The 24,455-nt window shown below is 41.0% G+C and overlaps 1 protein-coding gene across 1 annotated transcript in view; it reads left to right on the forward strand.

The window, feature by feature from the left end:
• The first annotated feature begins 270 nt into the window (after nucleotides 1-270).
• LOC127656737 (doublecortin domain-containing protein 2) overlaps nucleotides 271-24,455 on the forward strand; it is a 66,368-nt gene continuing 42,183 nt past the window's right edge. The window contains exons 1-6 of the mRNA XM_052145213.1: nucleotides 271-554; nucleotides 1,393-1,441; nucleotides 12,358-12,434; nucleotides 12,911-13,042; nucleotides 13,121-13,270; nucleotides 17,580-17,634. Of these exons, the coding sequence (XP_052001173.1) occupies nucleotides 271-554; nucleotides 1,393-1,441; nucleotides 12,358-12,434; nucleotides 12,911-13,042; nucleotides 13,121-13,270; nucleotides 17,580-17,634 (747 nt within the window). The remainder of the gene's footprint in view (nucleotides 555-1,392; nucleotides 1,442-12,357; nucleotides 12,435-12,910; nucleotides 13,043-13,120; nucleotides 13,271-17,579; nucleotides 17,635-24,455) is intronic.

Genomic DNA, 24,455 nt, shown 5'->3' on the forward strand with positions numbered 1-24,455 from the left:
AAGCGATACTGCTAGTGTGTTGCATAGACTAAAGTAGAACAAATGGTATACTTATTTAAATTTACAAACAGATAAAACGATGACGATTCCATGTATATTTTTACTGAGGGGCCTTCGCGCTTTTAGGAATTTTAACTCCGTTACTATGGAAACTCGTCCAAACAGCTGCCTCAAGCAAACGGAAACCAGCGATTCAAATAACTTTCTGTTGTAAACGGTTAAAATAACGTGCATTATTTTTTGGGGGGCTTGTTGTTATTATAATTCATAATGTCGATGGGCCGGGGGTCGCATCAGCCTCCGCCAACAAAAACTGTTGTTGTGTTCAGGAACGGAGATGCTTTTTATCCCGGCCGAAGGTTTGTCATCAATCAACGCCAATTATCGACTTTTGACAGCTTTCTGAACACTGTCACTCGAGGCATCACGGCGCCCTTTGGGGCAGTGCGAAACATTTACACCCCTAATGAGGGTCACAGGATTGTGGATCTGGAGCAGCTGGTGCACGGAGAGAGATACGTGGCAGCCGGAGCGGAGAGACTGAAAAAATTGGAGTAAGTTAATTCCCCACATGATGTTAATGACGCCATTTATTTACAGGAGAGTAAACTTCACTGCTGTGGTGTTTGTGAGTGACCCACAACATTCTGTATGTGTTGTTAGTATGTGAAGAAAGACCTAATAATGAATTAAAACATCTTAATTGCATCTACATAAAAGTACTAAGAGGAAGAAAATGTATTCAATTCTTTATTACTAACAAAAAGAGCCCCCCTAAAAGAGCACCTTATGACATATTTTAGAAAGTGCATTCACATTAAATGAATGAAATAATCATTCAATCTGACAGCAATGACAGTGCATGGTCAAAGTTTATAATTCAAAACACTAGTTGACATAAAGACATCAAGTTGTATAAAAGGTCAAAGCTTTCATCTAAAAACAATTAGTAATGAAATACTTTTAACCATTTCTGCTTCCGGATAGTCCATCATCTATTCCTTAACTTGGTGCATATCTTACTGTTGCATCATAAAAGGAGCACATGCTCAAAATGTTCATCTGTGAGTCTATTGCGTTACAGGGTCAGAATATGATTATATTGTATAAATAATATAGTATATAAGTATATAATATATACTTTTTATATATTATCTATAAAAAGTAACTGTAGCCTGATTACGAGTATTTTAAAACATAATTCAATCCAATTACAAATACTGGATTTTGTAATCTGATTACGTAATCCATTACTACCTAGCACAGACTGTATCTTATACTTGTATTTTTAGTCACACGCATTTTTAGGGTAGGCCTATCTTTGTAGATGCTGTTCATAAAATTCACATTCTTCATTCATTACATTATTTCTCTCTGCTTTTTTGTTTATAGCTATCATCAGATAACAACACAGAAACCTCAAAAGAAGAAGAGTGAACCGGTAATAACTCAATGTCGTGGGAATTAAAATAAGAAATTGAAAATATAAATAACCCTTTAAACTAAGGTGCTATTCGTTAAAGGAATATTCCGGGTTAAATACAAGTTAAGCTCAATAAACAGCATTTGTGGCATAACTTTGATTACCACAAAAATATATTTACATTATCCCTTCCTTTTCTTAAAAAAAAAGCTAAATTTAGGTTTCAATGAGGCAGTTTCAATGAAAGTGAATTGGCCCAATCTGTAAACTTTAAACTACTTACTATTTCAAAAGTATACCCACAACAAGACATAAACAATATGCATGTTAAAATGATTTTGGTGTGATAAAATTGCCTACTAACCTTTTGTGTGTAATGTTATAGCCAATTTTACAACTTGTAATGATCCTGTAACTCTTGTCAGTCCAGCTTTTTGTGTGTCAGGGTCGTGGCATCATTGTTCTGTGTCTGTCTTGTGCTTTGTTTCTGTCTTTGTGTGAGTGCACAGTTTCGGTTGTTATTTCATGTTGGTCTTGTTTCATGTTCAAAGCATGGTGTCTGCATCCTGACTTCCCTGTCTGGTTCAGTTTTTGGTTTTGGTCTGTTATTGGTGTGAGTGCATTGCGCTTGTCATCTTGGCAGCGTGCACTCACGTCAGTCGTTTATGTCTGTCTCTCGCAACCACGGACGCGCTTCGTGTTGCGCACCCGGGTCCTAAGCTGTCTTCACGTTGTGCTGAGGTTCGGTCACTTCGGTCTGGGGTGTTGGGTTTGTGTGAGGACAAACTCTCACACAGCTGTCCTGTCTTATTTTGTCGCCTGTTGCATGCATCGCATGGAGTTTGCCTCACGATGTATGTTCAGTTTCTGTCTAGTGTGGGAATGCATGGCATTGCTTTGTTTGGCATTGCTATGCATTTTCTCATCTTGTCTGTTGGTTGGCATGAGTGTATATTGCCTCATTGTCTTGATGATATGCTCATGCCATTCGGGTGTTTGGGTTTTGTGAGAGCACATGGCTTTGTTTTGTTTCTGTATTGCCACGTGTCTCTCAGTCTTGCATCATACCATGCCTTCCCGTTTGCCCCTTCTAATGAATTGGCATGGACCTTGTCGGGCCATTAGAGCGGATGGCAAATGGGCATCAATTTTTTTGGGTTCTGGTGGACTACACAACGTGATAACCGGAAGCAGTGCCTCTGCGCAACATCTCAGCATGTAGTTTTGCAGAGGCACTCTTCAGAATAATCTCCCGAGTGGGGATGCCGAAAGAAATCCTCTCTAGTTAGAGCACAACATTTATGTCACATACACTATGCAAACTGTATGAATTATTAGGGATTAAATCGATTCGGACCAGCATTTACCACCCCCAAACAGACGACTTGGTTGAATGATGTAATCACACACTAAAGACTACGATTCGTCAGTTTGTGCACTAAGATGCCTGTAATTGGGGCAAGTGGCTCAAGCCCCTATTATTTGTAGTGCAAGATGTCCAGCAAGCCTCCACCGGGTTCTCCCCATTTTAAATATTGTACGTCCGTCACGTGGCGTGCTCGACGTCCTACGGGAAAATTGGGAGGAGGGACCTTTAAACAACAAAAACTCAATGCAATACGTTTAAGCAAAAGTCTACACACTGGGGCAAATAACGCATGAGAATTTGCTCCAGGCTCAAGAATGTCAAATCTGGCTGTATAATAGGGGTACTTGGCTATGGGAATTTGCAACGGGAGATAAAGTCCTTGTATTACTCCCCACATCGAGCTCTAAATTACTCGCCAAGTGGCAAGGACCCTTTGAGGTCACACAGCGAGTTGGGGAAATTGATTATGAGGTTAAACTAATGGATAGATGTGGAGCACGTCTTATATACCACCTAAATCTCCTAAAATGTTGACATTTTCCAGAGAGGGAGACCGCACGCTGCTTATGCCTCTACCTATCTGGATGATATCATCATTTACAGTAATGATTGGCAGCGACACCTGCAGCATTTGAGGGCTGTCCTTAAGTCGTTTACTCATGGCAAATTGATAAAGCTGCAGTGATTGTAGCCTGCCCAAGACCTAAGACCAAAGTTGTGACTAATTATTCAACCGTCACAAGCCTGCTGACTGATCTTCCTAAAATGAGGGCACCAAATCCGGTCCAGTGGATAGAACGTTCACGCAAGTAAAAGCTGCACTCTGTGGCGGGCTGTTATTGCACTATCCTGACTTCTCTCTACCTTTTGGGAGCGGTACTATCCCAGATGGTGGAGGGAGAAGAGCGCCCTGAGCTGTACATTAGTTGCAAGCTCTCGATGAGAGAGACTAAGTACAGCTCAATTGAGAAGGAGTGTTTTGCCATCAAGCGGGCAGTCCTCACCCTCCGGTACTATCTGTTGGGGCATGCTTTCACCCTCTGTTGTGACTACGCCACACTCTAGTGGCTCCATCGCATGAAGTATACCAATGCGCGGATCACCCATTGGTATCTAGCTCTCCAGCCTTCTAAGTTTGAGATGGTCCATAAGCTGGAGGCATATGGCTGTTGTGGATTTCCTCTCCAGAAATAGGGGGAGGGAGTAAGTGACAGGCCGGATGGCTGCCTGGCCTGAGTTGGGCAATGGGGGTATGTGGAGATGGGGGCATGGCCGAGAAACGTCTGTGAAGAGTGAGTGCGGTAAAGGTTTGCACCTGTGGGAAATCACCTCTAACAGCTGTTTTGAGAGCGGAGAGTGATTTAAAGGGTGATCCAGAAAGAGCCGAGCCTGCACTTGTGTGTGTGTGTACACTTATTTGCGTACAAAAAATATTAGAGTGAGTGAAAATAAAGATATTAGAGAGAGTGAAAGAACCATGTCACCTGTGGTAATCAACATTTCACCACAAATGCTGTTGATTAAGCTTAACTTGTCTTGAACCCAGAATATCCATTTAACATTAGTTAATGCATTAGCATCATGAAATAACAATGAACTATATGTTTTTTACACCATTTATTCATCTTTGTTATTGCTATTTAATAAAAATACAATTGTTCATTGTTAGTTCATGCTAGTTCATAGTGCATTAACTGAAGTTAACATACAACTTTTGATTATAAAATGTGTTTTTATATGCTGAAATTGACATTAACCAACATTAAAGGGGTCAAAATTTCCTTGGTCTTTTGACATATAGGAGGTAATTGTACAATAAAAACATTCTGTACATTTCAGAACTGAAAACCTCCTCCTTAAAAGAAAAAGAGCATATATTTAAAACAGGCTCTAGAAACCGGCCATTTGGAATTTGTGGAACTTATACATCTGCATATGATTCTTCCAACAAAACTATTTTTCCACATTGCACCCTTGGCCCCGCCCACTGGTGCTCAGACAGTCACACTCACACAGGTGAAGAGGAGAGAAGGCCTGATATGGGAGATTCATCCAAAGGGGACTTACACAAGACAAAGTCATGCACTGTTAACCATTACTGTAGTTTATAGGGTAAATAACTGTAAAATGACAAGTAAATACAATATTTAGCTGTAATATGCATTGCATAATGGGTAATTTCTGTTACGTCCCTCATTAATGACAGTAAATGACTATCTATCTAATTAATACAGTAACAAACTGTAACTAAATACAGCAAATTACTGTAAATGTATTTCGGCGGGAATCCCACATCATCTTTTCCTGTGGGAGGTACGTGTTTCTGTGTTCATACTATTATGCTAATGGAGTAGACACAGAGACAACTGCAGGTAAGTTGAACGATGAAATTGCCTCTATAATATTCAAAATCACAACGTTTGGTATTGGTAGGATAATGAACTTTAAACTTGGCTCTGTCTCTCTCACAGCTTCCCTCCACCCCCGACGGGTGGAGGCGAAGTTGACCTCAGTTACATTCCCCGATGCCCAGTGCAGCTGTCTGAGGAAAGCTGCATTTGAGCGGAATTCACACAGAATTCAAGTGGAAAAGTAGAAAACACCAAATTAAGTAAGTAAAAGCAGTAATAAGATGATAATTCAAGAATTGCTTTTTTATAGAGAAATACAAAAACTCTAATGATATTGAAAGGATGCCATTGAAGTTTACTTTGGGGCAGTTCACAGAGTACACTTTCTTTTCTTGCTTTCCGTCTGCATTATTAGGCTACGTCTTTGGTCAATGTTTTTTTCTTGCACGGCGTGTGTTGCGTTTTTAAGACAGTGCGTCACTTGGAAAGCAGTTCAACATTTTAAAATGCGACTCGAGACCCGTGTTTTGCTGATTTCTTGCATCGTGAAAGCAGCGTTTTAAGACGATGTGTCATGTTGAAAGCTGTTCAACGTTTTAAAATACGTCGAGACTCGCTTTTCGCTGCTTTTTCTTGCGTCATGAAAGTTGTATTTTTTTAAGATGGTGTGTCACGTTGAAAGCAATTCAACATTTTAAAATGTTTCCCGAAACCTGCATTTCGCTGCTTTTTCTTGCGTCATGAGTGTAGCGTTTTTAAAATGGAGCATCGCGTTGAAAGCGTTTCAACTCGAGACCCTTGTTTCACTGCTTTTTCTTGCTTCATGAAGCCTCATGTTGTTATGCATCATTTATTCACTCTCATGCCATCCCAGATGCGTATGATTTTTAGAAGAATATTTCAGCTCTGTAGGTCCTTTCAATGCAAGTGAATAGTGGCCAGAACTATATTCCATACAACTGCAGTCTGTTCCCTTTTGTAAAACTTTCCCTTTTATGTTCCACAGAAGAAAGACATACAGGTTTAGAGAAACAGGCTAAAGTACATACCGTAATTACATATTTTTTCATCGGATGAGCTAGTGTTGTATTTATACTTCTAGAAGTATGTGACTGAAGTGTGTTTAGTCAGATGTAGAAGAATATCAGCAATATGATGGTGCTATGTGATTACTTTAGGTGCTTCAGGTTGTATTTAGATTGTCCTTTGCGTAACATTATTACTATTTTTATTTTCAGTGTTTTCCTCATCCTGGCCCTATAATAACACACACTGCACTTCTGAAGTGAATGGCATGATGAAGTACAAAAATAGCAAGGCAAAAAGAATGCCATAGATCATATTATCTATGTTTATTACCTTGGTACTTAACCTTTGTGTATGAGGTGCGTGAGATGTGCCCGAAAAGACAGCCACATCTATGGCAAGTGCTACAGGAAGCGTGGGGTGAAATGTCATCTGAGTATCTGGACAAACTGACAGCAAGAATGTCAAGGATCTGTAAAGCTGTCGTTGCTGATTTTTTTGATTAGAACCCTTTGATGTAGTTTAAGAAGTTATGAATTTTTTTCCAAATTGTAATAGTAATTTTTCAAATGTTTAATGTCCTGACTGTATATTGTGATCAGTTGAATGCCACTTTGGTGAATAAATGTACCAATTTCTTTCCATAAGAGCAAAATCTGAACATTATTCCAAACTTTTGGCCGCCAGTGTATATGGAAGAATGTATAGTATGTATATCAAACAATTGCAATGTAAATAAAATATATTCTTCAATATGAATTTTCTTGAATGCACTTTTTTCATAAAATTTCAAACAATTCAACAGCAACAATATGGTTATATATTACAGTAGCCCATTTAAAAATGTTTTACAGTAATATAATTCAGCCACCAATTACAGTAATCAGTAAATAACTGTGAACAGACATTGCAGTAGGCTTTTAAATTAACTAGCTGGCAACAGTGTTGCCAGTATGTTACTGTAAAAAAGCCAGGTAAGGTCTAACAGTGTGCATCTGATTTAAATTTTTTCAACATAATCCTGCACTAGATGGCTTTGACCATTATCATTAATCTCGCGTCACTTTTAAAAGACACAATGTCAAGTAAGGACTCTAAAAAGGAGACCCTCATCCTGTTTCATCTTGTTTTGCTGTTTTGAAGGTATCCTGGGCCGTTTTTTTCACCCATTTGTGCTATTTGTATTTGTTAGTCTTTTGTACACATGCACTATATGGACATCTTTAAACATTTCAATGCGTTTCCGGCCATGTGCAGCGCGTTTTAAGAGTGGTACAAGTGCAACTTATAAAAATGCGTCTCATTCAGCTGCCGCTGCTCTCTGGGGGAAACACATGTCGTTCTGTGTGTAAACAAACACGGAATATGTGAGATGTCACGCCGGAGAAGACCAGCGTCTCTGCTTTGGCCTGTTGAAGCCAATTGAATTACCCAACATCACCATGGACTGTATTACATTTGCATATTCAGAACATTTCTGCATGTATTGTCCGTTTTTGTCTCATACCAGAGTGGATTGCTTGTGAACCAGTCACAGTGTGATTCAAGCTTTTCAAAGAAACTGAAAGTTGCAGCAGTTAAACACTACTAGACCCATGAGTACATTTAATTCACAAATGTTTTAAATGTATTGACTGTTTGATATTTGCTATGCTTTAGGGAACATTTTTGTACATTCAGATGAAATATGCTGGGTATACGTTGTTAACACTGAAATGTCGTTTTATAGATTATAATGTAAAGTATGTTCATTTTCTTTCAAATTGAGTTTCAAATATGGCTGTATTTGAGGGACTGTACAAGGTTACCCAATCAGAACATTGGTTGTTTACGTTGAAGTCTTAAAGGGCCAGATAGCTTAAAACCAAGCGTTTCAGACAGAGGGCCAGAGACAAGGGTTGAAAATCATCATATACAGGTGAAACTCGAAAAATTAGAATATCGTGCAAAAGTTCATTAATTTCAGTAATTCAACTTAAAAGGTGAAACTAATATATTATATAGACTCATTACAAGCAAAGTAAGATATTTCAAGCCTTTATTTGATATAATTTTGATGATTATGGCTTACGGATTATGAAAACCCCAAATTCAGAATCTCAGAAAATTAGAATATTGTGAAAAGGTTCAGTATTGTAGGCTCAAAGTGTCACACTCTAATCAGCTAAACACCTGCAAAGGGTTCCTGAGCCTTTAAATGGTCTCTCAGTCTGGTTCAGTTGAATTCACAATCATGGGGAAGACTGCTGACCTGACAGTTGTGCAGAAAACCATCATTGACACCCTCCACAAGGAGGGAAAGCCTCAAAAGGTAATTGCAAAAGAAGTTGGATGTTCTCAAAGTGCTGTATCAAAGCACATTAATAGAAAGTTAAGTGGAAGGGAAAAGCGTGGAAGAAAAAGGTGCACAAGCAGCAGGGATGACCGTAGCCTGGAGAGGATTGTCAGGAAAAGGCCATTCAAATGTGTGGGGGAGCTTCACAAGGAGTGGACTGAGGCTGGAGTTACTGCATCAAGAGCCACCACACACAGACGGGTCCTGGACATGAGCTTCAAATGTCAAATGTCTTACCTGGGCTAAAGAAAAAAAGAACTGGTCTGTTGCTCAGTGGTCCAAAGTCCTCTTTTCTGATGAGAGCAAATTTTGCATCTCATTTGGAAACCAAGGTCCCAAAGTCTGGAGGAAGAATGGAGAGGCACACAATCCAAGATGCTTGAAGTCCAGTGTGAGGTTTCCACAGTCTGTGTTGGTTTGGGGAGCCATGTCATCGGCTGGTGTTGGTCCACTGTGCTTTATTAAGTCCAGAGTCAACGCAGCCGTCTACCGGGACATTTTAGAGCACTTCATGCTTCCTTCAGCAGACAAGCTTTATGGAGATGCTGACTTCATTTTCCAGCAGGACTTGGCACCTGCCCACACTGCCAAAAGTACCAAAACCTGGTTCAATGACCATGGTATTACTGTGCTTGATTGGCCAGCAAACTCGCTTGACCTGAACCCCATAGAGAATCTATGGGGCATTGCCAAGAGAAAGATGAGAGACATGAGACCAAACAATGCAGAAGAGCTGAAGGCCGCTGTTGAAGCATCTTGGTCTTCCATAACACCTCAGCAGTGCCACAGGCTGATAGCATCCATGCCACGCCGCATTGAGGCAGTAATTAATGCAAAAGGGGCCCAAACCAAGTACTGAGTACATATGCATGATTATACTTTTCAGAGGGCCGACATTTCTGTATTTAAAATCCTTTTTTTTATTGATTTCATGTAATATTCTAATTTTCTGAGATTCTGAATTTGGGGTTTTCATAAGCTGTAAGCCACAATCATCAAAAATATCTTACTTTGCTTTTAATGAGTCTATATAATATATTAGTTTCACCTTTTAAGTTGAATTACTGAAATTAATGAACTTTTGCACGATATTCTAATTTTTCGAGTTTCACCTGTATGATTAAATTATGCCTGTTTTGGTGCATAAAAAACAACATCAACTTTACTGACATTATAAGTGGACCTCAGGGAAGATAATACAATTATAAAAATAAAGAGTATGTCATTACCCTTTTAATAAATGCTGTAAATGTTTTGTTCAATATTAGTTTGTGTTAATCAATGTTATTAACTAATGTTAACAACCTTATCGTAAAGTGTTACCAAAATATCACTGCATGACACAGAGATATTCATTTGTTACGAGTGTCAGAACTGCAAAGTAGAAGCAAATATCCATGGCAAATGATCATAACATGTTTGCAGTATGATGTTTACTGCAGCTCCGCATCTTATATCTCTATATTAACTCTAATCGATACATCCCTCTTGTTGAATATCACTGCAATATTTCCACAGGTTTAGCAGTTGACTGATTTCATGCATCCTGTTTTATTATTGCTGAAAAACATGAAATGAATTGTAATGTATGAAATGTATTGATTTCACTATAAAACCTCCATTTGAGTCAGCTGTTTCACTCCATTTCAAACTATGGTCTATATGTGAGGCAGCCTCTGAATACATATTTTTTTGGTCTACTCATATTATGACTTAACAGTATGGCTATTAGAAGGAAACTCAATACATGTTTTTACTGTACAAGTGTGGGTATATATTTGGATGTTCCTGATGTCTTTTTTAATAGAGAAATTAAATCTGTGGAAACGTCAACTGTCCCCTCTTTTCATTTTTGAATGTACCTAATAGATAGAAAATTGCCAATAAAATATCTTGTGTTATTTTAAAAGCTGTGAAAAGAAAGATCTGAAAATGCTTCTCAACATTTTCCACTGGCAGTCTTTGCTTAGGAGAACCCCCTTTAGCAGTAAATGCTTATAGTACAATCTTTATTCGCCCATTAAAGACATGTGCCCAGGATATTGACAGACAGCTCAGCCTTTAAACCTAACCCTTACTAAACCCACTTAAAGGCTGAACAAGCTGTTTGGCAATATATGGGCTAGCTTGTTCAAATGTGCTGTTCATTTACTCCCTCTAGTGGACATTTTCACATCTGTCCATCTAGCCATATCACATCTAGTAATCTCAAAATTGTTTTGTGATTTTTTTAATATAAGAGTTCACTTCACCTCAACCCTGTTGGTCTAAATGCAATGGTCATACATAATATGTAGATGTAATGTCACACTGTGACTTTCTGTGCGAGTGGAAGAAGGGAACGAATGGAAATAAAATGTGTTACTTAGATTGAGATGATGTGCCTCTTTTACTGTTGGCCAAAATAAAGTTAAATATATCAAATCTGGATTTCAGATGCCCATTATGTCTCTTTGCATTGCTGTTTGCATTTTTATTTGGCACTTTATTTACACTCATTTTTTTTTTTTTAAAGATTTACACATTTCAATTTCAGAAATCTTTCAAATTGAAATATGTGTGTGTCATGTTTAGATATGTTTTGATTTCATGTCTTTTATTTTGGCATTCTAGTTCCTGCTTCCCTTGTCATGTGATTTCATGTTTCCCTCCAGGTTCATGTGTCTTCTTTTCATTGGTTTATTGTCTTATCAGTTCTAGTCTGTCATTGGTTTAAGGTTATTAGTCTTGTTATCTTGTTTAGTGTTCTATTTGATCATTGGTTTATGTTTCCCCATGTTGTGTATTTAAGCCCTCATGTTTGTGAAGTATTGATGTTTGTAAGTGTTACTTTGTTGTTTTTGTTCATGTCTAGTCTAGTCTAGTCTAGTCTAGTCTAGTCTAGTCTAGTCCAGTCCAGTCCAGTCCAGTCCAAGTCAAGGTCATGTTTAGGTTTAGTTCTTGTTTATTGTTAGAGTTTTTGGTTTCATGTTTATTTAAATAAACTGTACTTGGTTTCTTCACTCCTTCGTCTTTGCCAGCATCGTTACAGTGTGTGTGTTAAGTTATATTAATTTGTTAAAAATTGCTCAGTTACATTTGATGGAATTTTGTTATAACTTGGAAATGCGTAAATCTTGAAAACAGGCTAATATTTTTTTTTGTGTATTTCTGAATTCTTATTAATGATTAATGCACATGACATCTAAAAAAAAAAAGTTGCTGCGAAGCACAATCATGCATGCTTTCAGATTTACAGAAAAAATATAAATATGTGAGTAATATAAAGCTATATATATATATATATATATATATATATATATGTGAGTTACAGTCCTTTCCTCAGATAATTAGAAAATAAAATATGTTTTATTATGTCACACCTGCCTGTCATTTTCATGTAAAAACAAAACCTTGATTAGCTGGTTCAGGTTTGTTTGATTAGAGTTGTAACTGAGCTTTGTTCAATGGTAGATTTTTAAAAGCATGCATTGAGGACCTGTGGTGTACTGTTTTTTTTAGTAGCATAATATACTACCACATTACCAAAAACTATTGACATTGGAAGTCAAAAGCAGGCAGGCTTTGGCCTTATATAGAAAGTTTGGTCTATTTGAAGTGACTTATTAAGCACTTAAAGACCAAGCGATGGGACATAATGAGCAATGATCATAACTAAGATGCCCACTTAGATTGAGGTTATTGCACTCTGTGTCACTCTTTTAGCTCTTTGTTTCCATCTGATCAACATCCAACACAGTATTTTCGAGGGCAAATTAGAGAATACCATATGTGTAAGTGCCTTAAATGAGCTGTGGAACAGTTATTGTCAGTGATGCTCAGCGGGGTCTTGTTCATTTTGTCTTCACTGCAGATCCGACCTGTAGTTCACAGCAGAATAATTGTCCCGGCTCGTTGGAAGAGAATCAGTAATGAGTCTTGCACCATCAAGTGAGGCCTGCTTTTAATGTGTCCATTCAATGGCAAGCCTTAAGGCTATGGCAAAGTCTAATTCATTTAGTCAAGTAATGTCTAATAGTATAAAGACCTCAATTCTCTGGTTTATTTTCTCATTATCACACATACTGTTAATTATCAGTGGATATTGCCTTATCTATTAAATGGATGGCTCAAAAATTTTAATTCTGTCATCATTTACTGATCCTCATATTGTTTGAAACCTGCATGACATTCTTTATTTCATTGAATACTAAGGGAGGTGTTAATTTTAGCTACAGTCACCATTCACTTTGGTGACTGAGGCTAACATTCTCCTTAATATCCATACTGGTTTAGAACAACATGAAAGTGAATAAATAATTACAGAATTTTTATTTTTAGGTAAACAATCCCTTTAAAAGAAAGCATTTGGAAGCACAGATTTATGGAATAAGTTCCTGAGTACCTAATGTGGTTGTATTTTGTAGTGTTTTTACCAATGGAGATATCTTGGTTCCTCCAGCACGGATCCTGATTCCAAAGCATACACTCACTAGCTGGGAAAATATACTTGCCATGGTGACAGAGAAAATTCACCTTCGCACTGGAGCTGTGCACAGGTACTGTATGTATTGCATTCAAATGTTTGCATGTAAATTTTTATTTAAGAGGATATTAAGTTGCCTCATTTCTTTCAGATTGTGTATGCTAAATGGGAGAACATTACATGGAGCATATGAGCTTGTGAACAACCAGTATTATGTTGCTGTAGGAGCCGAGAGGTTCCGGTCTTTGCCATATTATCAGCTGGTTTCAAGCAAAGGAGTAATCTACAACCTGACTGATGTGTAAGAAATAGGAGATTGTAATGATTATGCTTTCTAATATTGCAGACACATGACAGATAGTTATGTAACAGTCCATTCATTGCACCTTCTTAAAGGTTTGTTTCACCCAAAAATTACAATTCTGGCTTCATTTGCTCACATACATTCCCTTCCAAAGCTGTATGCTTTCTTTCTTGTGAGGAACACAAAAGGAGAAATTTAGCAGAATATTGCTGCTCTTATCTGTCACTCACTCGATGCTGTGTTTGGGAGCCCCAAACACCTCTGATGTTTTAAGAAAAGGCCAATGAAAATTCGAGAGTGGAATTTGCATGCCAATCCCCCGGATGTATGGGTATAAAAGGAGCTGGTGTGCAACCACTCATTCAGATTTTTTCTTCGGAGCCTAACGGTGTTAATGCATTCCACTACCAATACATTCACCTCTGCAAGAGAAAGCAAAGCACGATCTCCATGGCAGCTGGATTTTAAGGTGCATCACAGTGGTTTGTTCAGAGAATGTCCCTGGGCACTTCGGCAGCGCATGTTGAGCACTAAAAGAGTATATATCTCCTTAAAAAGAGTGTATATTCTCTAAAAGATTGGGCTCTGATGGAAAGGGTCTTTTTAAAGATGCCTTTCCGGTTATGTGCAATTCCTGGTTGTGGTCGTTATCTCTCCACTTCTGATGGTCACGATTGCTGCCTTATGTGTCTGGGCTCCAGACAAGCTGAGACAGCATTTGTGGATGGTTCATGTCCACATAGTGAGAACATGACCATGGCCATGTTGCGATTGCAGACTTCCTTCCTTAGATGGAAAGCCACTCCAGCCATTCCACGCCTCAGATCTTCTGCCCATGGGCATGACAGTTAGCACTGGGGGCGATTTGGGGACTTCAATGGAAGTAACTCCACCGGGTGAATCCCCACAGACCTCCCATTCCCCAGCACGCTCATGTGCCCCAGTTGAGTTCCAGGATGAGCCAGGCGGCCCTCCACAGATCAGGTTCGACCTCTCATTTGGTGCTCAGGAGGTGGATGAGATATCGATAGCAGCGTCAGAGAGCAGGCTGCTTCAGTCCGATGCGGAGAACTCAGCTTGAGGTGTGGCCGCCCAGTCTGAGGCTGACGCCGAGCTGACGGCCATGCTTACCCGGGCTGCTGCGAGTGTCGGGCTAGAGTGGGACCCTCCACCCTCCCCTGAACCCTCACGGCTTGATGATTGGTTCCTGGGGTCGGAGCGCTGCTCTTCCCGGACGTGCATTAAAATCTTGCGAAGTCCTGGCAGGCACCATTCCCTGCCCGGACCTCCGCTCTGCATGCCATGGCCCTCCTGCAGGTCCACCAGGCCTAGGCATTGAAAGAGCTGCACGAGGGTGGTCCTGACCCAGGAGTACAGGCGATGAAGGTCACAGCACGGGCTCTTGGGCAGGCGATGTCCACGTTGGTGGTCCAGAAGCACCACCTTTGGCGATGCCTTGGTTTCCTTTTTTGTTGAGTTCGTTGCACGCCCGATAGCTGCGGTATCCACATAAAAAAAAAAGATCACTTTCCTCACTCACTGGGTCATACACTTGATGCCTTGGGCCATCGTTGTGACAGCCATGCACCAAGCATTCATGGCCAGAACGTTGCAGGTGTGGGTTTCCTGCTTCCACACACCCGGCCGTGACACACACATAGCCATGCACAGGCAGTTGTGGCAGGCTACGAAGACGCTCAGCCTCCTCCCCCATTGCTGACCAGTCCTATGTGGGGTAGTGCTTGCGATGTAAGTGCTTTAACGTCTCTCCCTATACAGCGACTAGGGACATGAGGCCCCCCCGATGTAGCACTTTCTGCCCCGCTCTGCCGCGAGACCTGTTCTGCGGGTACGTCAGCAGCGGTTGTCCCCTTTGTGCCCCTCGTCCGGAGTTTGGAGCTGTAGTTAATGCTCTCCAACCCGTCGCAATGGCTGGCCAGGACGATCCGACTTGGCTACACAATTCATTTCGCCAGGCACCCGCCCAGGTTCAGTGGCATTGCCCTTCATGCGAAAGTTGCAGTCCTTCTGCAGAAGGCACATTCTATTGTGCATCCAGCACCGAGATTGCTTTGTGGTGGTAGACCTGAAAGATGTGTACTAGCCTCCAGCCTCGTCACAGACTGTTCCTTCAGTTTGCCTTCGAGGGTCACCAGTACAAAGTCCTCCCCTTCGGTCTGTCCCTGTCACCTTGCAGCTTCACGAAGGTCGCAGAGACAGCCCTTGCCTCGCTAAGGGAAGTGAGCGTACGCATCCTCAACTATCTCGATGACTGGCTGATACTAGCTCTCACTCGAGATCTGTTGTGTGCACACAGGGACCTGGTACTCACCCACATCAGCCGATTGGGGCTTGAGGTTAACATGGAAAAGTGCAAGCTCACCCTGTCATAGAGCATTTCATTTCTCAGGATGGAGTTGGACTCGGTCGCTTTGACCACTCATCTCACGAACGAGTGCGCTCAGACAGTGGTCCAACTGAAACAATTTCAGAGGCTCCTGGGGCATCCTCGGCGGCGGTTAAGCCCCTCAGGTTTAAGCATTTAAGACTGCTTCAGCACTGGCTTCAGACTCGAGTCTCAAGATGGGCATGGCGGCGTGGCACTCATCGCATGGCTATCACGCTGATCTACCGCCACTTGTTCAGCCCTTGGCATTTCAATGGGCAGTGGTTCCCCTAGAGCAGGTCTCCAGGTGAGTCCTCATCACAACAGACGCCTCCAAGTTGGGCTGGTGCTCTGTTTGCATTGAAGAGCTTTAGACGCTCCAAGCAGCGCTTTGTCTGTTTCGGGGGACAACAGAAGGGGAACGCTGTCTCCAAACAGAGGATTGGCCACTGGATTGTGGATGCCATCGCATTGTCATACCAGGCCCAGGGTGTGCCATCCCCTTTGGGACTACGAGTGCACTTTACCAGGAGCGTAGCTTCCTCATGGGCCTTGGCCAATAGTGCCTCTCTAACAGACATCTGTAGAGCAGTGGGCTAGGCAACACCCAATACTTTGGCAAGATTTAATAATCTCCAGGTTGAGCCAGTTTTGTCCCATGTTAGTAGGTACAAACAGGTAAGGATGCGGGCAGCTTGTCGGGTGTTCCGCTGGCATTCAAGCCCCTTTCCCCTTCTGAGGGAAGATGTGTCACCGGGATCGGTGAACCCTAGATTCCTCCCCTAGCACCAGCGGCAACCAAATTTGTTGGAGGAATTTGACTCCAGGCCCTGTACTTGTGTCAGTATGCCCTATTCAGGTCAGCCCCTGTGCTGGGATAGGTGCTCCATACGCGTTGATTCCGTCAATAACTCCATATGAATTAATCTTCCATGGTATGGTCCCCTGACAGTAGACCCATGTCTCCTCTTGGGCAGAGTCTCCTCTGCCACTGGCCGGTGTGTTTGTAGAGTTCCGTCTCCTCCGGTTAGGACCTACCACGGGGACTCCACATTTGAAACTGCCGATAAAGAATTGTTAAGCCCGTGTGATGTATTTCTACACAATTACCTCCCCTTCGGGCAGGGTGTGGTCTCTGCGGTGTCATTTTTTTTTAGAAAACCTACCCAGACTCGAATACGGTTGGCCCCAGCTGAAATCAAGCGAGCTCTTGAGAAGAAAGAAGAGAAATGGCCAAACCAGCTGGTGTGGCCTGTTCCCATTGTGGGCACGTTTGAACCCCCCCCCCCCCTTATGCTTTTGTGGGGTGAGGGTCCATAAGACGTGCACAGGGCATTGGGAAGGTTACGATGGCGCTGGTGCACTTGTTGCTTGGCATGCAGAGGCCTGTCTGCACATGCACCGCTGATCCATGTAACACAGTTCAGCTGGTTGTGGCGTTTCGTATAGGGACCCCTAGTGTCAGTACATCGACACAACGTTGAGTGAGTGACAGATAGGGAATGTCTAGGCTACTGTTGTAACTCCCGTTCCCTGATGGAGGGAACGAGACGTTTTGTCCCTCCTGCCACAACACTGAGCTAAATAATGTAAAGTAAATAATGACAGTGTTTTTATTTTGGTCGAATTATTACTTAAAGGGATGTTCCTGGTTCTATCATGCTAACTAAAATTACATAAGCATGTAAAATGTTTGAGTCTTGTGGCCATACTTTTAAATAGTGTGTATTGTAACGTTTATGGATTGGCCATAGCAACTTAATGTAACTCAGAAGTTTTTTTTTTTTTTTAAATAAACGAGGGACAAGACGAAAATCTTTGGTGATCAATGCCACATATGCTGTGGATTGAGCTTAATTTGTATTGGACCTGGAACATTGCTTTAAGGTTACCAAGCTTAATGTTTTCCCCCTTTTTTAGGATCAACAGTGGCATTCTTCCAGATATAAAAAGAGACAAACATGATAGAAGTTTGGTAAGTGAAATATATGCACTATATTTTTAAGATAAAATGTGCATATTATTGACAGCATGATTTTAACTACATGATTACACGAAAAATCGACATACTACTTCTGAATGTTCATGTGCCCTGAAATGTACCCCATTCCACCCAATTACTGACAAGCTCCATACTCCATCAAATATTCTTGCATTCATTTTAACTTGTTTAGGTTAGGTTTAGGGTTGAGGTTTAGGTTATTATTGGGTTACTATTATAGAAAAATACATTTTACATTACATTTATGCATTTGGCAGACGCTTTTATCCAAAGCGACTTACAGTGCATTACAGGGACAATCCCCCTGGAGCAACCTGGAGTTAAGTGCCTTGCTCAAGGACACAATGGTGGTGGCTGTGGGGCTCGAACCAGCATCCCAAAATAACATATGCATTCATGTTGAATATATTACATAATTTACCTAAAAATACAGATCGCTTTTAGTGCCACCCTGTGGACATTTCACAGAAACTGGTTAACAACACTGGTCGGCCACAAAATTTTTGAATTTCAGTAAGCACAAACCGATTTCAGCAGCAGAACTTTCGACCTACTGATGCTAAATTCAGTGTGATCAGTTGGTATTTTACAGCATCATAGACTAATAGGCAAATCCTTTAACCTTATCTAATCTATGGATTAACCAACTCTCATGGCCCAAAGGGGGTAGCTGTATCGTGAAAAATATTACGCTTAAAGCGTTAATGTCTCCGTATACATAGTCAGGCATATGAGGAATCATTTGAAAGCTTAGAATCTGAACTTTTCAGATATAACCATCTCTTCTGAGTTTATGTTACATAAAATAACAAAATATGGGGTACAAATATTTATATGAAAATAAAATTCCTTCACCTAGAACCTAAATAAACAAGTCATGCATCAAATAAAATCTCTCCTTCTCAGGAATGTGACTGTTATTTTGTTGCCCTAATAGCACAGTTTGAAAGTTTTTCAAAAGAATAACAAAGTGAAATATGATTGTAAGTCATCAAATACAAACATATCTTTTATGTACTGATCAATGCTGCTGTAAGCCCCAGATAGCTAAAAAAAAACATTATATCCACTTTTACTCAAGCAGTTTTCTAAATAAAACAAAAATCTAAATGCAATTGTTTTTCCTATGAGCTTACACTAATGTTATATCTTAGATGTCCAGAAAAAAATATGACATCCAACAGGAAAAGCATGATAAACAAATCATCAGAAAATATGTTTTCGCCTACTACTGATGATAAAATATTATATATCACAGGATCTCATCTTTCTAATGACACTTAGATTGAGCTTCTAGTCCACGCAGAGGCCGAGATATTTGATGAAATAACAAGGGTGGTGCATGAACTGAAAATTAGACTGAATGTCTATGGAAAAGCATAGCTATGAGGGCTAAAATGCATTAGAGCGCCATCTACATTTCAGATCTGTATATTGTGATGGAATGTGATTGAGAATTTTTTTTCTAGTGTTTGCTGCCATCTAGTGGAATGAAAAAAGTATTTGCAATCTAAAGTAAAGTGAACAGAACCAGAATTAGGAATTTTAAGAATTGTTTTTTTTATTTTTTTTTTATTTTTTTTTTATAAATCAGATACAAATTCTGTTTATCATGAGATTGGGGGGTGTTCTGAAAAAACAATAATAGCTAATGAACTCATTCTTTGCAAGACACTTGATCTTAATCAGCACACATCCCTTTTCTCTGTGACCGAACACTTTTAGTGAGACAGTTTCAATTTGGGGCCAGATGTAAATTCTTTACTGTTCATTAGTGCTGAAGATCAGATAGTTGAGAAAAATGTGACCATCCCAGAATCTCAGTACCTCCAATCAGTTTGATTGTGGCAGTAAGAACTGGGAGTAGATACACCCCCACATCAATCACTGTCTGAAGGAGGTATTGAGTTCTTCTCACCTCGCTTTTTTTCAAACTGTCCCAATGCTCAGAGTGTGTGTTACTTGATCAAGTGAGAGCCAAGCACCCTCACCAGGGGGAGGCATATAAACCCTCCCCCATACCCACAGAATGAGGATAAATAGTTTTGAGAGAGTGCTAGTGTTCGCTTGAAGCTTTGGGAATGTCCAGACTACAAGAAGAGCTAGAACTGGCAAACATGTGATGGAGAGAAAACACACACTTAGTGAACTGGGACTCTGAATGCTCCAAAGTGAAGTTTGAGACATCTGGCTATTGTAAATAAGAGAAATGATGGTTCACGTTTGCCCATTGATGTTAGAAATGAAAGCTCTGGTGGTTACTCCATGAGTGTTGTTCTCTAATTGATTTCTCATGCTTCATGAGCTTCATTGACTGGAGGAAATAATTTGAAGAAATTAGCAAATTATCTTTGATAGAATGAAGATGGAATAGCAATCAAAGTCTCATCAAAGTGTCATTAAATTCCAAGGTGTACAGTAGCTCCATAATCTGTTTACATTTAACCTGTAATCTCTATTTGTTTAGAGGAAAAACAAACACATTCATGCAATCACATATTAGTTTTCCCTTTTGAGTATCTCTCAAAGTAATTTAAAGTTGTACTATTTATAAAATGGAAAATACTTTTGTTTAATGTTAGAGCACTTGTACTGATATTATGATTATTCAGTATCAAAATCATATAATAATTATAATATTTAAGTATAATATTTTGTGCTGAAATTATAGCATAGCAATTTAGACTTTAAGGGATAGTTAAAGTCTAAATTGCTCCCCCCAAAATGAAAATGATCTCACTCACCCTCATGCCATACCTGATATGTATGACTTTCTTGCTTCTTCAGAGCAAAAAACAGATGCTGCATCCAAAATCACATACTGTTACAGTATGTAATCTATTTGATGAAGAAAGCACTTCTCGGCCGGTTAAACAGTTCATTCTTTTAGGTATGCATGCGAGTAGAATGAAAAGATTCAGGACATACGTCATCCAGAGAAGTGAGCATGGTCTCGTTTCCTGAAAAATGATGTAAGAACAACAATGAAAATAATCAGCTCTGGTTTTGTTAAACAAGCACCATTTTAGCACAAGGAACAACTTTCGCCTCAGCTCCCATAGGATTCCATCCACTCTGAGACAGTGTTTTTGACAATGAAAATGGAGCTTTAAGAAAACATGAAAACACAATACAAAAAATACAAAATATAAGTAATTGTATTCCACTACTGTTACAATATAAATCATTGGTAATTAGAATACAGTTACATTCAAAAAGTATTTTGATTACTGAAGAGATAAAATTTGTTTCATTTAACGTTTAGTCCATTCAGATGGAAAACATTTATACATATAAATGATGCAATCCAAAGTGCATTTGAACAGCGGTGAAACGATTTCTTATGATGTGTTACATTCATACGAGCAGACAGAGAAGTAAGTTTGTAGTAAGTTTGGAGTAGAAAAAATAGAAATAAATCTTGTGTAAATTGTCAGCTTTATGCTGAGCTACAATACTATTTCTAGCCATTTTACATGCACGTGACCAGGCATGATCATATTTTTTTATCAAGAAAATTCACGTTGGATCATGTAAACCAGTTCAATGGAAAGGAGGAGGCGAGAACTGGCTTGACAATATCAGTAATAGTTTAATGAAAAACTTAAACCAAAAGACACAAACACACATAGGATGGACAGCTGCCCATAAACGTTCTCTCTCTGTCGCACCACCGTCCGCAGTCGACCTTTATACCTCTCGGAGGCTTGATTAGCCTGATAAGGGACCGGGTGTGTAAAATCATGACCCGGTCCCGCCCTCAGCCCTGTCACATTCCTCCCTCATTCTCTCAGGGCATGACGTACACCCCCCTTTCCCTGGGGGGAGGGCGTGCCTTACACCCCATCTGCCAGCAGGTCATCCCCGCCTTCCTGAATCTGGGAGAGGACAGGGGGAGGAAACAATAATGAAAAATAGGGGGGCACTCCCTGTAACAGTGCAGTACCCCCCAACAAAAAAAAACTGTAACATTTAAAAGAGAGGGAAAAGGCCAATGGGGAGCAGCAGTGGGAGAGAGAGAGGAGAGAGAGAGAGAAAGAAAAAAAAAACACTTACTAGCCGGTTCTCCAATACGCCGTAGCTTTGTCCTCGGCCACTCATCCACCCTCTAACGGATGACAGCCGCGCCTCCCCAGGCAGATCGGAGGCAGTCCTCCAGCCCCTGGTGGACGGAACCCCTGGCGCGTTCTCGAGGAACAGAAGGGGTCTCCCTCGCACCTGGCAGCGGTTCTCTCGCTCCAGGCGGTCGGCAGTGAGCCCCTCCCCACTCGCGGTTGGTGGTCTCAGACCCTGCCACAATTCAGCGGCTGGTAGGGACTCCTCCGCCCCTGGCAGTGGCCCTGACTGCTCCAGGCTGTCGGTTAGGAGCCCCTTCTCCCCTCGCGTTAGGCGGCTGTTCCTCTGCTTCCAGGCGGCCGGGCTCCTCCGTCCCCCAGAAGATGGCTGCAGATGCTCCGTTGGGGTGAATGGTAGTGGCGAGAACTCTACTATGGCGTATCCCTCCTCCTTCCCAAGATTCGGCACCAGTGTGAAGCAGTTCAAGAGAAAGGAGGAGGCGAGAACCTGCTTGACAATATCAATATTAGTTTAATGAAAAACATAAACCAAAACACACAAACACACATAGGACGGACAGCTGCCCGTAAACATTCTCTCTGTGTCGCACCACCATCCGCAGTTGGTCTTTATCCCTCTCGGAGGCTTGATTAGCCTGATAAGGGACCGGGTGTGTAAAATCAAGACCCAGCCCCGCCTTCCGCCCTGTCACAGATCATAATTTCTTTTTTCTAGTAAGACATTTGATACTAGGGCAAAAATCATATTTTTGATAATAAGTTTTTTTTTCCTGTAAAAATATATTAAAATCCTTAAAATAATGTACATTTTATATATCTTGTTTTAGAAACAACACTGCATATGATATTTAGGTTTTTCAGAGAATGTTTTTTTAACATGTGCATTTTGTCTTACTGGCAGAGTTTTTATAGTCAAAACAAGTGGAAAAATCTACCACCGCTGAAGAAGTATCCAAAGTATTAAGAATACATTACTGACCTTGAGTAATCTAACTAAATATGTTACAAATTACATTTTACAGCATGTATTCTATATTCTGGATGATACAACATGGCGCCGCAGATGGCCGCCTCGTGTGGACCAATTCTTTTGTTGTTTTTGTTAGTTTGTCCTGTGTTTAGCAATCTTTTACCGATCAGTTTTACCAGGGACGAACTGCTGAACATTCGGCAGCACATACCAGATAATCTTTTCCCGGTTTTTCAATATTCGGACGTTTTGCTGGACATTTTAGTTGGAGGCGCTGCTGTATTGTTTAGATGCGCTACGAGACGCAGGCGAGGGAGACAAGCTGGCGCGCTGGTTAAACTCCGTCAGCGCGGCGTTCGAACAGCACTGCCAAGCATTCATCTCGCAAATCTCCGCTCTCTTCCCAACAAAACGGACGAACTACATCTCCTCACACATACTAATAAGGACTTTTCAAACTCTGCTGCACTGTGCTTCACTGAAACCTGGCTGAGTGAAGCCATTCCGGACAGCGCATTACATCTGCCGGGCTTCCAGCTGTTCAGAGCGGATCGCATCGCAGAGTTAACGGGGAAAACGAGAGGCTGTGGAACATGCTTTTACATCAACGAAAGTTGGTGTACAGATGTAACAACACTAAAGAGGATGTGCTGTCCTAATCTGGAAGCGCTCTTTATTAACTGTAAGCCGTTCTACTCGCCACGGGAGTTTTCTTCGTTTATTCTGGTGAGTGTTTACATTCCTGCTAACGCGTCTGGGAACTTAGCGCTGCAACAGCTGGCTGATCAAATCTCAGACACAGAACAACAATACCCGGACTCAGTCATTATTATTCTTGGGGACTTTAACAAAACAAATCTCACACGCGAACTGCCCAAATACAGACAGCACATTACATGCCCCACCAGAGACAGGAATATATTGGATCACTGCTATACAACATTAAAGGATGCATATCGCTCTGTCCCACGTGCAGCTTTGGGACTCTCTGATCACTGTCTGGTTCATCTTCTCCCGACCTACAGGCAGAAATTAAAATCAACAAAGCCAGTTGTAAGGACTATAAGGAGATGGACTATTGAAGCAAAGCTGGAACTACAAGCCTGCTTTGACTGCACTGATTGGAGTGTTTTTGAAGCTGCAGCTACAGACCTGGACGAGCTCACAGATACTGTTACATCATACATCAGTTTCTGTGAGGATATGTGCATCCCTACTAGGACATTTTTGTCATTCAACAATGATAAACCATGGTTCACAGGTAAACTCAGACAGCTTCGTCATGCCAAAGAGGACGCTTACAGGGGTGGGGATAGAGTCTTGTATAATCAGGCCAGGAACACACTGAATAAGGAAATCAGAGTGGCTAAAAGAAGCTACTCTGAGAAGCTGAAAAGCAAGTTTTCAGCTAACGACCCTGCATCAGTGTGGAGTGGCCTGAAACAACTTACTAATTACAGGACTTCTACCCCCAACCCTGTGGCGGACCAACGACTGGCTGATTTCACACAACCATTAACACCTCCTGCAACCCCCTCCTCCCCCCTCCTGCTACACTACCTGCACTCAAGATCTGTGAGGACGATGTGTGCCGTGTCTTTCGGAAGCAAAGGTCAAGGAAGGCTCCAGGTCCAGATGGCATCTCACCAGCTTGCCTTCGTTCCTGTGCTAACCAACTGGCCCCCATCTTCACTCAGATCTTCAATAGATCACTGGAGCAGTGTGAAGTCCCATGCTGCTTCAAACGC

Source organism: Xyrauchen texanus, chromosome 16, assembly GCF_025860055.1.
Source record: "Xyrauchen texanus isolate HMW12.3.18 chromosome 16, RBS_HiC_50CHRs, whole genome shotgun sequence".
NCBI classification, from domain to species: Eukaryota; Metazoa; Chordata; class Actinopteri; order Cypriniformes; family Catostomidae; genus Xyrauchen; species Xyrauchen texanus.